Below are 11,870 nucleotides of genomic sequence, written 5' to 3'. Positions count from 1 at the left end.
TTCTTTGTAATGGTGTAAGTGACATTTTTGCCACTTGTGATACTAAGGGCAGTTAGCCAAGAGAGCAGTGGCAAGAACACACACCTAGTTTTCACTTCTCCACTCCTATCTCATGGTATATAAGACACACCTTGTTGTAGGGTATGGTGGTGCATGCCTTTAATCCCAGCACTCAGAAGGCAGGGGGTGGGGGGCAGGTGATCTCTCTATTAGTTCAAGGCCAGTCTGCTCTACATAGTGAATTCTAGGCCAGCTAGGGTTGCAAAGTGAGTGAAACCCTGTCTCAAAAAGAGAAAAGAAAAACTATATGTCCTTTCCTAAGCAACCCTACTGGCGGTTCCCCCTTTTGTGACTAATTCTGTTACTGAGGATTAGGGATGCCAGGCGAGTTCTGAGGGGCTGATGGTAGCAGGCTTGTGGAGTGACTGCTAGGTGCCACTAGAGGGCACCACTTACACAGGAAAACACCCTTAAAAATGATGTAGAAATGACGCATGGCCCACAAAGCAGTGTTGAGAAATTGCTTGTGTGACCATCTCAGGCCCGGGAACCATGAGAGTACCTTGAGAGGCTTTTATTTGTTCCAAATCTGTATGGCTTTTTGCTCTCAGAGCTTGTCTCTCTCTGCTTTACTTCCACCTCTCGTAGGCACAATTATTGATCTGCAACAGCAGACTCTACTTTCTTAAAAGGGAGCTTGACCATTTCACAGGGTGTAAAACAACCTCCATGGTTATTAGCTAATTAAACTTGAATTCAACACCATATGGTGATAGCAGGCGGCAAAGGATAAGACTGAGATCTTAGATCTTTCCAAGTAGGGCATGTTAGATGATAACAGGAGAGAAGGACTGGTTGCAGGCTAGAATAGAGTTCAGGGCTGTGTACATGGCTTGGAAGAGCTGTGGTTTCATGAACTCTGCTGCAAAGTGCCAGGGGCTTCACTTAAGAAAAGGTATGATGTGGGCAGTAAACCATTCTTGAGATATTTGAAGATGGTCCCCTTCCTTAGCCAGAAACACTAGCTTTCCTGCTTTGTCCATTTTCTTTAATCCCAGGCGGTCCTGCAGACAGAAAGGCCATAATGAATCCAAGAGGCTTACTGAAAGGTTTTAGACTAACCCAGTAGAATATTAACATTTACTCTCAAGATATACACTTTCCCCTCACTATTAAACTAGAGGTACACTGTTGAAGAAGAAGGAAAAAAAGACACCTCCTTTCAAATCTTTGTTTTGTTTGTATGTTTTTTGAGACAAGGTCTTGCTTTGTAGCCCTAGCTGGCCTCGAACTTGCAGCAATCCTGCCTTAGCCACTTGAGTGCCAGGATTATAAGCATATTTCAAACTTGTTCCTTCAGTTTGCTTCTAAGCAATACAAATACAAGGGCAAGGCCAACATGGTGTCACACCCCTTTAATATCAACATTTGAAGGCAGAGGCTGGTGGATCTCTATGGGTTCAAGGCTAGCCAGGACATTCAGGGCTACATGCTATCTTTTAAAAAAAGAAAAATACTGTTGAGATTGTTCTAGTTATGTTCTGCCCCACCCCCAACTCCAGCAAGATGCTAGAAGTAAACCCTAGACCTGCTCCTGAGCTGTGCCTCAGTGCCTATAGTCAGCTTTCTGAAAAGCAGCTGGGCAAGCAAAACTGGCACAGAACATCATAGTGAAGTAGAGCTGAGCCAAAGACAGGAGAAAGAATGTTTTAAGATCCAACACAATCTGATTCTTAGGGGAATGAACCTGGGACATGTTAGAACCTTACAGTTACAATGTCATCCCCCAATAGCCAAGGTGTCAGGCTCTTGCTGGGAAGTGAAGAACAGTGCCGCTGCTTGCCTACCCTGGGTTTGAATTTCACGATAAGGAAGATCTTGGCTGTAATTTCCAAAGGTGTCAGAACCTAGCTTCCTTTTATTTCTACCTCATCCAAACCAGGACACCACATGCATTTAAAAAAAAAAAAAAAAAAAAAGAGCAGAGGAAAATACAGAACTGTAATAAAAGGTGGTATAGATATGGTACTTAGGCATTTGTGCATCCATATCTAGTTTATGGCAAGCAATAACTGGATATGGTGAAACACTGCAACTTCTGCTTAAGATAAAAGACCTACTGCCAGACAGGATGCCTAGCAGCCCTAGTTGGGAGACTGACGAAGTAGTTCCCCTTGTCAATGCCAGATTGATAGATTTACTCTTGGTGCTGAGGCACAAACCCAAAAGTCATCATGTATGCTAAGCTCATGTCTACCACTGAGGTATACCCTCAGACCACCTCATGGCTATCATGACATAACACCTCGCCCATATCTGCATCTACTTAGGGGCTTCTGGAATTTGTAGTAAACTAACCCTGCAAGGGAAGCCAGTTCCAAACCTTCAAAAGTAAAACCTTAGAGTTGATGTTTCTCTTTTGTGTTTAAAAACCATGAGCAAGAGGTCTTAGGATCTAGTAATATCTAGAGATCAGTACCCAGGAATTTAGTGTGAAAACAGCCTGCTATGACCTTAGTCAGATGGCTTGTAAGCTCTTAGTGCTCTAGGACAGACGAGGCAGGGGTCTAGCTCCATTGACCCCAGCAGCTCCAGGAACCAGGGTGGAGAGAAACAGTTTCAACCTCCCAGAGCAGAGCTCTCCCTCCATTACCTCTGTGTATAGAGTGGTCTGCTGGAGGGGAATGGTTTTCTCAGCTTGGCCACTTCTGTAAAATCCAAACCACTTCAGGAGAGAGGGAAGAAAAATTGGTCAGACCATGCACCCAGCACACTCTGAGAAATCATTTGAGGCTAGCTAGTACCTAAAACTAGTAGCAAAATGAATATTGTAATATATCTGACAGCAAGCAAGAAGGAAGAATGGGAATGGGATTTTTGGTTTTGGTGACCTGCAACTCACTTGTGTAGCCTAGGTTGGTTTTGACCTTGCAAGTTACCTGTCTGAGTCTCTTGAATGCTAGAGCTATAGGCATGTGCCAACATACATAACATAAAGATTTATCTTGAGTTACCTCATTTTAAAGGTCAATCCTGAGGGATGAGCTAATCCTCCTGAAATTTTCCATTTCCCTGCAACTTGTGTTTTCTTCCTTGAGTGTATTGTCTTAGTCAGGGTTTCTATTCCTGCACAAACATCATGACCAAGAAGCAAGATGGGGAGGAAAGGGTTTATTCAGCTTACTTCCACATTGCTGTTGATCACCAGAGGAAGTCAGGTCTGGAACCCAAGCAGGTCAGGAAGCAGGAGCTGACGCAGAGGCCACGGAGAGATGTTCCTTACTGGCTTGCTTCTCCTGGCTTGCTCAGCCTGCTCTCTTATAGAACCCAAGACTTCCAGCCCAGGGATGGCATCACCCACAAGGGGCCCTACCCCCTTGATCACTAATTGAGAAAATGTCCCACAGCTGGATCTCATGGAGGCACTTCCCCAACTGAAGCTCCTTTCTCTATGATAACTCCAGCCTGTGTCAAGTTGGCACACAAAACCCGCCAGTACATGTATCAACCCTGAAAGTCCCTGTGCTACCCCAGTCATTCAAGGATGAATATATAAGCCCCTTTCCCACCAAGCCTCCCAGTCTAGTAGACACAGAACCAGTTCATTGTATAGCACTGGGTCAGATACAGAATCATGTGGCTATGGCTGTTTCCAAGGAGCAGCAGAGTGTGTGAGAAATGAATAGGGATTTTCTGATGAAATGCTTCTATAGGCATGGAAATTTGGCTTTCATAGAGTGTTCACAGATAAAATACTTTAACCGTTTCTCTGTTTGTATATGTAGAAATTCTGAGCTCACAGGCCACTCAAAAATATAGTGAAATTTGGCCCCTAGGCTGCCTTCCCTTCTTCCTCTGTGATCTGACAGTGTGAACAGAGCTTCAGTTGGGTTTGGTGACTTGAAAAGCGGAAGTAGCTTGTGGTTTCTCACACCTGTCATCCCAGCACTCAAGAGGGTGAGGGAGAAGGATCACTTTGGGCCAGGCCAGACCAAACTACGAGGACCCCTCCAAAAGGAGGGAACCAAAATCTGGGAGTAGGGATGTATTTGGCCTGAACAAAGAGCAGGAGTAGTCAGATGAAGAAGCCAGGAAACAGCTCTTAAAAGACAAGGCATGTGAGAGAGAAGCGTGGACATTTCAACTACTAAAATATGGGTGACGAAGCTGGAAAGATTGGTCATTCTGAATCAAGGCAGGCCTGGATGTCAAGCTCAGGGTTTATAGATGGGGCTAGTGATTCTGAGCCGTTTGGGGGTCACAGATCTTCTTTGAGAAGTTCATTAAAACTATAAACCCTTCCCCCATAGTATGTAACCACATAACTTTTTCATAAAATTCTGGGTGCAACTAGGGGATTGCAGCCCTGTTGGTATCTCATTTATGGGACACCTCGTTCACAGGTGAAGGCTGGCAGTGAGAACAGGTTTTGCCCAGAAAGCAGCTACAGTCAGTACCATTGACCTCCTGCAATCTCTTGGCACTCTGTGGACACATCTCACCTCAGAGTCGACAGGGTCCACAATGGAATCGTTAAAGAATTTCACCATCACAAACTTCTTGAGGGCCATCAGGTTCTCCTTGTAGGACTCATTGATACTCTGCAAGAGTGGACAGTCATGCAGGGTCACTACTGTCAAGTTTAGCCTTCCCTTAAACCTGTCTGACTGGCATGTCATCAGCCATGGGCTGGATTCTTCCAAGAGTTCTGTATACTCTCTCTATATAAACCTTATTTATTTAGGTCACAGGCTTCAAACACAACAAAATAAACAGAATTCTGGGTTGTTCTGGCATTCGATTCTGTTCTTTGTTCTGTTTGTTATCTGCTTCAACTTTTTTGCTTAAAATAACAAATAGCCTAAAGTTGGCTATCATATAAAATGAATTGTTAAGTTTACCAGAATGTCCCAAACCATGCTTGTGCCTGGGCACCGTCTGTGCCCTTCCCCAAGTCTCTCAAGTAAGTCTTTTCTGAGAAAACCTCAGAAGAATGCTGTTTTTGAAGACAGCAGCTGTACATTTCCACATTACCCAGCTTGCCACCTACTGTAATGTGTCAACATGAAGGAAGGGGAGGACTTCCGGGAGGGGGGCGGAGAGCCAGACGAGTCCCAGCCCAGCCACCCTAAAAGAAACTGAAACTCATGGGCACTGCAACTCACCAACAAAACTCATGGTTCCTGGCTTCTGCTTAGGCTATTTTTTGTAAATGGCCTCTGCTGATTTCTGATGGCCAGAAAGGAATGCCTAGCCATGGGAGCCTATTTGGGCGCTTACCCTCTCTTGATTTATGTCTGCCAAGAAGATGCTGCAGTTTCGGTACACACTCTCCTTGATGGGGTCATGCCAGTACTGTGCTTGCACCAGGCTGAGGAGGAGAAGGGATGAAGGTGACTGGATGCTTTCAGTCCGAACGCCCAGAGCATGCCCCAGTGTCTAGGCAACCAAGAGACTTCAAAAGGATGAAAAGACCAAAGCCTGAAGTCCCAGGCCTTCCCTTCTAATGGAATACTTCTTAGACCTGTCAACAACACATCTTGCTGAGAGATTTGGCAGCTACGGAAAGAGCGAAGATTTGGGGAAAAGATTCATCAATACTTGGCCTTCTAATACAGTGGTTCAGGCTGTCCCTTCTCACAGCCCCCTCCCCCCGACTCTCCTTTACTTCCTCTTTATCTCAAAGACTCAGCCCCCTTTGCCTCTTCCTCTCCATTGTTATCCCTCTCCTTATCTTCCTCAGACTGGAATGGAGATTGAGCCATCTCAGAGTGACTATCAGTTATCAGAATGACCCTCTCCAATCTGTTTATAAATGTGTCTGGAGCCAGATGTGGTGGCAGCTGCCTGCAGCAGCAGCACATGGGAGGTAGAGGCCTAAGGTTCAGAAGTTCAAGGTTATCTTCAGCTACAGAATAAATCTGAGGTCAGTCTGGGCTAACATGAGACCCTGTTGTGAGAAAAAAAGTATTTGGGAGTCCTAAAAAGTTTAATTTTACTGATACTTAAAATTTCAGGGCTAGGAGCTAAAGAAATGGCTCACTGGTTAAGAGGACCTGGGTTTGATCTCTCCCTACTCACATGGTGGCTCACAACTCTCTGTAATTCTAGTTCCTGAGGACCCAGTGCTACCTTCTGGCTTCCTGGGCACCAGGCCTGCACATGGTGTGCATACATACATGCAGATAAAACACCCAAACATAGAATAAAAATATCTAGTATATAAATAAATAAATAAATAAATAAATAAATAAATAAATCAGGGTTAAAGGTATAGTTCTCAGATAATAGTATTTGTCTGAGCTGTACATGACTCTGGGCTTGATTCTCAGCTCTGCAAACATAGATACATAAAAGTTCAACAGACTGAACATTTGTAAAATACTACTATCACTACTGATCTTGTCATGTCTTTAGCATTGCTACTTACGGCTTTTCCCCTATAGGATCATAAGGCCCTTGATAAGATAGTAAGATGCTCTATACTAGGGGTCTGCTAGCCCATACGGGGTGTGAGACAAGCTCTGCAGGAGGCTCGAGTGGTGAGAAGATTGCAGGGGGTGGGGGTGGGGTAAAAACACCACCCAGTCAAGCCAGGTCCAAATTTGTGACCCAGAATTTCAGTGGCCTAGAACTTCAGGAGGCTGATGACTAAGGATGAGCGTGAGGCCAATCATCACCTAAGCTTTTGCCATCAAAATGAGACTGCTAAGAGGAAAGGACAGGAAGATACAGGGAGAGTCCACTGCAAGGAGCTTGATGTAAGTGGTACAGCCCAGCGGAGGCCTGAGGATGGGTAGAAGCAGAGAGGCCTGGGAGGAGGAGGTGGATTGTGAAGCAGAGAGAGAGAGAGAGAGAGAGAGAGGGAGGGGGAGAGAGAGAGAGAGAGAGAGAGAGAGAGAGAGAGAGAGAGAGAGAGAGAGAGAGAGAGAGAGAGAGAGAGAGAGAGAGAGAGAGAGAGAGAGAGAGAGAGAGAGAACAAATGTACGTACACTCTCACTACTTACTGCTGAGGAGTAGACTGGGAGAGGCTAGCTGATCTAAGATACATCATAGCAGCAAAGGAGAAGTCTGCCCACTTTGGGGTTTTGAGACAGGGTTTCACTATGTAGCCCAGGATATACTCAAATGGACGCTCTTCCTGCCTCTTTGTTCCCAGTGTTAGGATTACAGGCATAAACCACCTCACTTGAACTCTTTTGGTTTGTTTTTTATCAGGAAAGCTCTTGCTATGTAACTCTGACTGGCCTGGTCCTCCCTGTAGTCAGCGGGACCCTCAAACTTGCAACAATTCTCTTGCCTTGCCCTCCTGAGCTCTTCTGGTGTGAACCACCATGCCCTTTGAGGCTCTGGGAACCAAACTGTTAGGGAATTCCACTTATTTACTTTAGTGTGTATGTGTGGGAATATGCATGTGTTCATATAGGCGTACGTGTGGATGATCCTGTTATCCTTGTGGAGACTGACACGGGGTGTCCTCTTATCTCTGCACCATATTCCTTGAGACAGTGTGATAGGCTGGCCGGACAGCAACTTCCCAGAATCCCCTTGTCTCTGCCTCCTAGGGCTGGGGTTGCTGATACTTGCCACTGTGGTCAGCTTTGTATGTAGGTGCTGGCAATCTGAACCCAGGTCCTCAAGCTTGCACAGCAAGCATGTTAAGCATTCAAGCCACCTCAGGCCCTAGGAATGCCTTTTTAAGTTTGGTTAGGTTTGGTTCCCTTCTGGTCATCAGAATCCACTCCTGTACAAAAGATACCCTGGCAGGAAGCAACCTTCCTTTCCCACTCTTTACCCTTTCTCGTTTTGTGTCTTACTGGTCATCTGTGCAAAGGCGGCTCTGATCAAATACACTTAAAAAAGAAAAGGCAAACAACTCCACCAACATTAGACGGTCGCCCAGAAGTCTGTGCTACCGGCCTAACTGATCTACAGTGTCACACAACACCCTCCACGCTATCTCAGCCATCACTGTCTCTCATCCAGATCACTGCACAGACCCTAAGGAGTCTCTTGTTTTTCTTCGAGCCCTCTCAGAATCCACTTTCTACAAAGCAGTGGAGGTCTTCTGAAAACACGGCCAAGTCACAGTAGTCTTCAGCTTCACATGCTGTTACAGAGGGAACAGCATTTCTCAGTGCTCCTTTCCTGGCCGGTTCCTTCCATGGTAGGGCCCCAACTTGTCTCTTCAGTTCTTCCATCCATCACTAAAGTCACCCCAGCCCCAGCCCAGGAAAAGCCAAACTTGTCCCTGCCTTGGTGCTGACCATTCTTTTCTTGGCTTCTCCCACGTTCCTTCCATCTCCTCCTTCACACCCCAGATTAAAGGTACCGATGTAGGAAACACCTCCATCACGTGCATCTCAGCAGATTCCATCTAAGGCGCCTGTTTGCCCTCCCCTACTAGCATGAGACCAGCGTGCTCAACTGGCTTCTATTCCATGGTATCGAAGAAGTGTGCCACCAGGTGTGGCAAATAGTAACTCATATTTGATGAAACTATGAATGAAAGACTTTACAACTGCAACTAAATGAGAACGCAAATGACAACACCTGGAAAGGAAACAGAAAAAGAAAGCTCAATGTTTTAAATAGAGCCCAACTATGACAACTGTCTAAACCTTTTACTCAATAGGAATTCAGGCTACACTTAATAGCCTACACTCAACTTGTTCATTAACCTTAAAAATGACTCTCCAGTAAGGCATGTTACTAGCCTCATGTCAGAGGTTCAGAGTGCCTAGGGCCACACAGATAGCTGATGACAGAATGAGGGCTCTCCAACGACCCCCAGGAGAACACTCCATGTCTGAAGGTGACCCCCACTCCTGTCCCCCTGCCCTGGGTTGGTCGTTGGTACAGGCACACAGGTTTGCAGTTAGCTAACAGCTTCCCTCAGATCCCAAAGCTCTGCATCGCTGCCTTCTGGGTGGGCATGGTGCCCCAAGATCCATCCTGGTTGGGATCTATTCTTCATGCATTTTCCTCTGCCCCTGACACAGTACTCAGCAAGCCCTTTCCATCTGGAAGCTCATGCATAATGGTTTGAGTATCTTCTTGTATTTCTTCTTCTTCCTCCTCTCCCTCCTCCCCTTCTTATCTTCCTCTTCCTCCTCCCCCTCTTCTCCTCTTCCTCTACTACTACTTCTTCCTTCACTTCCTCTTCTTCCTCTTCCTTCTCTTCCTCCTCTTCTTCCTCCTCTTCTTCTTCCTCCTTTTCCTCTTCTTCCTCTTCCTCCTTTTCCTTCTCTTCCTCCTCTTCTTCTTCCTCCTCCTCTTCTTCCTCCTTTTCCTCTTCTTCTTTCTCTTCCTCCTCCTCTTCTTTCTTTCTTCCTCTTCCTCCTCCTCCTCTTCTTTTTTTTTTCAAGACAGGATCTCTGCAGCCCTGGCTGTCCTGGAAATTTGTTATGTAGAGCTGGGTGGCCTCAACCTCAGAGATGCAGCTGCCTCTGCCTCCAAAGTGCTGGGATTAAATAAAGGAGGGCACCATCCTCCCACCCCCAACCCCCCATCAAGAAATCTCCCTTAGTCACTTCCTGCCTGGAACATAACAACGTTAGCTCTAAGTCTGGGTCATCCAGTTGCTGAGAGAACAGAATGTGTCTCCTGTCAGGGTCCAGGGTGGAAAAAAGTAGTCACCTGGGTTCGAGTCAGGGAACTGGGGATTCAGACTGCTCCTGCCTCAGGTCTTCAAAAGGTCCTAGTTTGGTCCTGCCCACTTAGCAGTACATCATCCAGCCTCAAAGCTTTCCTGGGGCTCTAGAGCATGGCTCTCTGCAGTGAGCCTTCTATGGAGGTAAAGCCTTTCAGCTGAGTCACAACGGTTCTTATAGCCATCCTTTTGTTTGTTTGTTTTTTCAAAAACATGCTGAGATCTTGTACTGGCTCCTTGCTCTTTCTCTTGTTCTCTGAGCCTCTCTCAAGTCCTTTATTTTTTAAATTTAGTTTTAATTAATTAATTAAAATTATTATCATCATTATTATTATTATTATTATCATTATTATTAAAGACAGAGTTTCTCTGTGTAGTCCTGGCTGTCCTGGAACTCAACTCACTCTATAAACCAGGCTGGCCTTGAACTCACAGAGATCTGCCTGCCTCTGTCCCTCTGTCCTGAGTCTACCACTACATCGGGCCTAATTCTTTTTTTTTTTTTTTTTTTTTTAAGATTTGTTCATTTGTTTATTTTATTTTTTTAAAATTATTTTTAAATGTAAACTGGTGTTTTGAATACATGTATGTCTGCATACACAAGAGCGCCAGATCCTGTGGAGATGGAGTTACAGACAGTTGTGAGCTGCCATGTGGGTGCTGGCAATTGAACCCTGGTCCTCTGGAAGAACAGCCTCTTAACTGCTGAGCTATTATTCCAGCCCCACATTTATTTATTTTTGTTTTTACGTATATGGGTTTTTTTTACCTGCATGTATGTCTGTGCACCATGTGCAAGCAATGGTCCCGGAGGCCAGAGGGTCCTGAGATCAGTTCTGAACTGTTATGATACCTCTAGCAGTCACTCCTAGAGTCAGGGAGCATGCATGCCAGCAGGGGACTTCCACAGTCTGGACCTGACAGCTAGCTGTACTCACCGTTCTTGCACAACTTTGGAGTAAGCACCAGCATTTAGCGACTTTCTGATGAAGTCGCAGACGTGAGAACTCTCTCCCGGGCATCGGGGTAGTCCAAAGACACCTGGGTAGGAAAAAGACAACCATGCATTACTCTAATAATCATATATTAAGTGCCACTGTAGCAGGCATTGTGAAACTGGACAAATAAACACGTCCAAGTGCCGAGAACACCCAGCACTGGCAGTTCCCCCCGGCACTCCACCAGGAACCTCTGCCCTAGCCTCCCATGTGTGGCTGTTATATACAGCACATGGTTGCCTCATCCTCTTTCTGGGGAACTCATCTGCTTCCATGTCCCCATTCCCCTCCCTAGTCACACTTTCCTCTGTGCACTTCCCCTTCCTGTGCGAATTACTTGACACTTAATGCAATGCAAACATTCCATGGATTGTTATTACGCTGTGTTGTTTAGGGAGAGAGAAAAGAATCGGGACATTAACAGTACAGATTCAATTGTTTCTTGAATAGTTTTTCTCTGCCCTCCCTTGCCACCCCTTCCCTTTCTCTTTTTATGAAGACAGAATAGGGTTTAATAAAGCCCAGGCTGACCCCAGTCTCTAAATTCTGGGATTCTTGGCACACACACCAACATCTTTCCCAGAATTGTTCTCATCCGTAGATCTTTGAATTCCCAGATATGGAACACCTTGGGTTTGGAAGGTCAGATGCTAATTGGAGTGCAGCTCTGAGGCAGAGTTCTTGCTTTATATGTGGAGACCCTGGGTTTTATCTCCAGCAACACATACATGTGCGTGCACACGCGTGTGCGCGCACACACACACATACACACACACACACGTATATATGTACACTGATAATAATTAAAGAAGAGCTCATGAATTTGAGAGGGAGTGGGAGGAGCTGGAGAATTGGGGACTGGAAATGATGTGAGTAGAATACATAAATACAAAATAAAGCTTTTAAAAGTTTAAGTAAAAAAGTGCTGGGCAGTGGCACATGCCTTTAATATTAGCACTTGGTAAGCAGAGGCAGGTAGATACCTATGATTTCAAGGCCAGCCTGGTCTACAGAGTGAGTTCCAGGACAGTCAGGGAGGCTACCCAGGGAAACTGTGTCTCAAAAAACTAAAATAAATACATAAAACAAAAAGAACATTAAAGCTTGCATCCAGGCTTTAATTTCTGTTGTCAAACGTGTTGAAATAACATATAGCATGAGAAGAGTTCCAATCCAGTGATGTGCCTTTCAAACCCCTCAAATGTGCATTTCTTGTTTTT

General features: G+C 45.4%; 1 protein-coding gene across 2 annotated transcripts in view; it reads right to left on the bottom strand.

Annotated features, from left to right (window-relative positions):
- Positions 1-559: 559 nt before the first annotated feature.
- The window catches only part of Ppt1 (palmitoyl-protein thioesterase 1), a 41,836-nt gene continuing 30,525 nt past the window's right edge, over positions 560-11,870 (bottom strand). For both annotated transcript variants that reach the window (XM_031378531.1, XM_031378532.1), the window contains exons 5-9: positions 10,591-10,693; positions 5,281-5,371; positions 4,503-4,601; positions 2,654-2,725; positions 560-1,064 (exon numbers count right to left, since the gene is read on the bottom strand). In XM_031378531.1, the coding sequence (XP_031234391.1) occupies positions 942-1,064; positions 2,654-2,725; positions 4,503-4,601; positions 5,281-5,371; positions 10,591-10,693 (488 nt within the window). In that variant the 3' untranslated portion in view covers positions 560-941. The remainder of the gene's footprint in view (positions 1,065-2,653; positions 2,726-4,502; positions 4,602-5,280; positions 5,372-10,590; positions 10,694-11,870) is intronic.

Source organism: Mastomys coucha, unplaced genomic scaffold (genome assembly GCF_008632895.1).
Source record: "Mastomys coucha isolate ucsf_1 unplaced genomic scaffold, UCSF_Mcou_1 pScaffold18, whole genome shotgun sequence".
Taxonomy (NCBI): domain Eukaryota; kingdom Metazoa; phylum Chordata; class Mammalia; order Rodentia; family Muridae; genus Mastomys; species Mastomys coucha.
The sequence above is the reverse complement of the archived record's forward strand: the minus strand, read 5'-3'. Positions and strand labels throughout refer to the sequence as shown.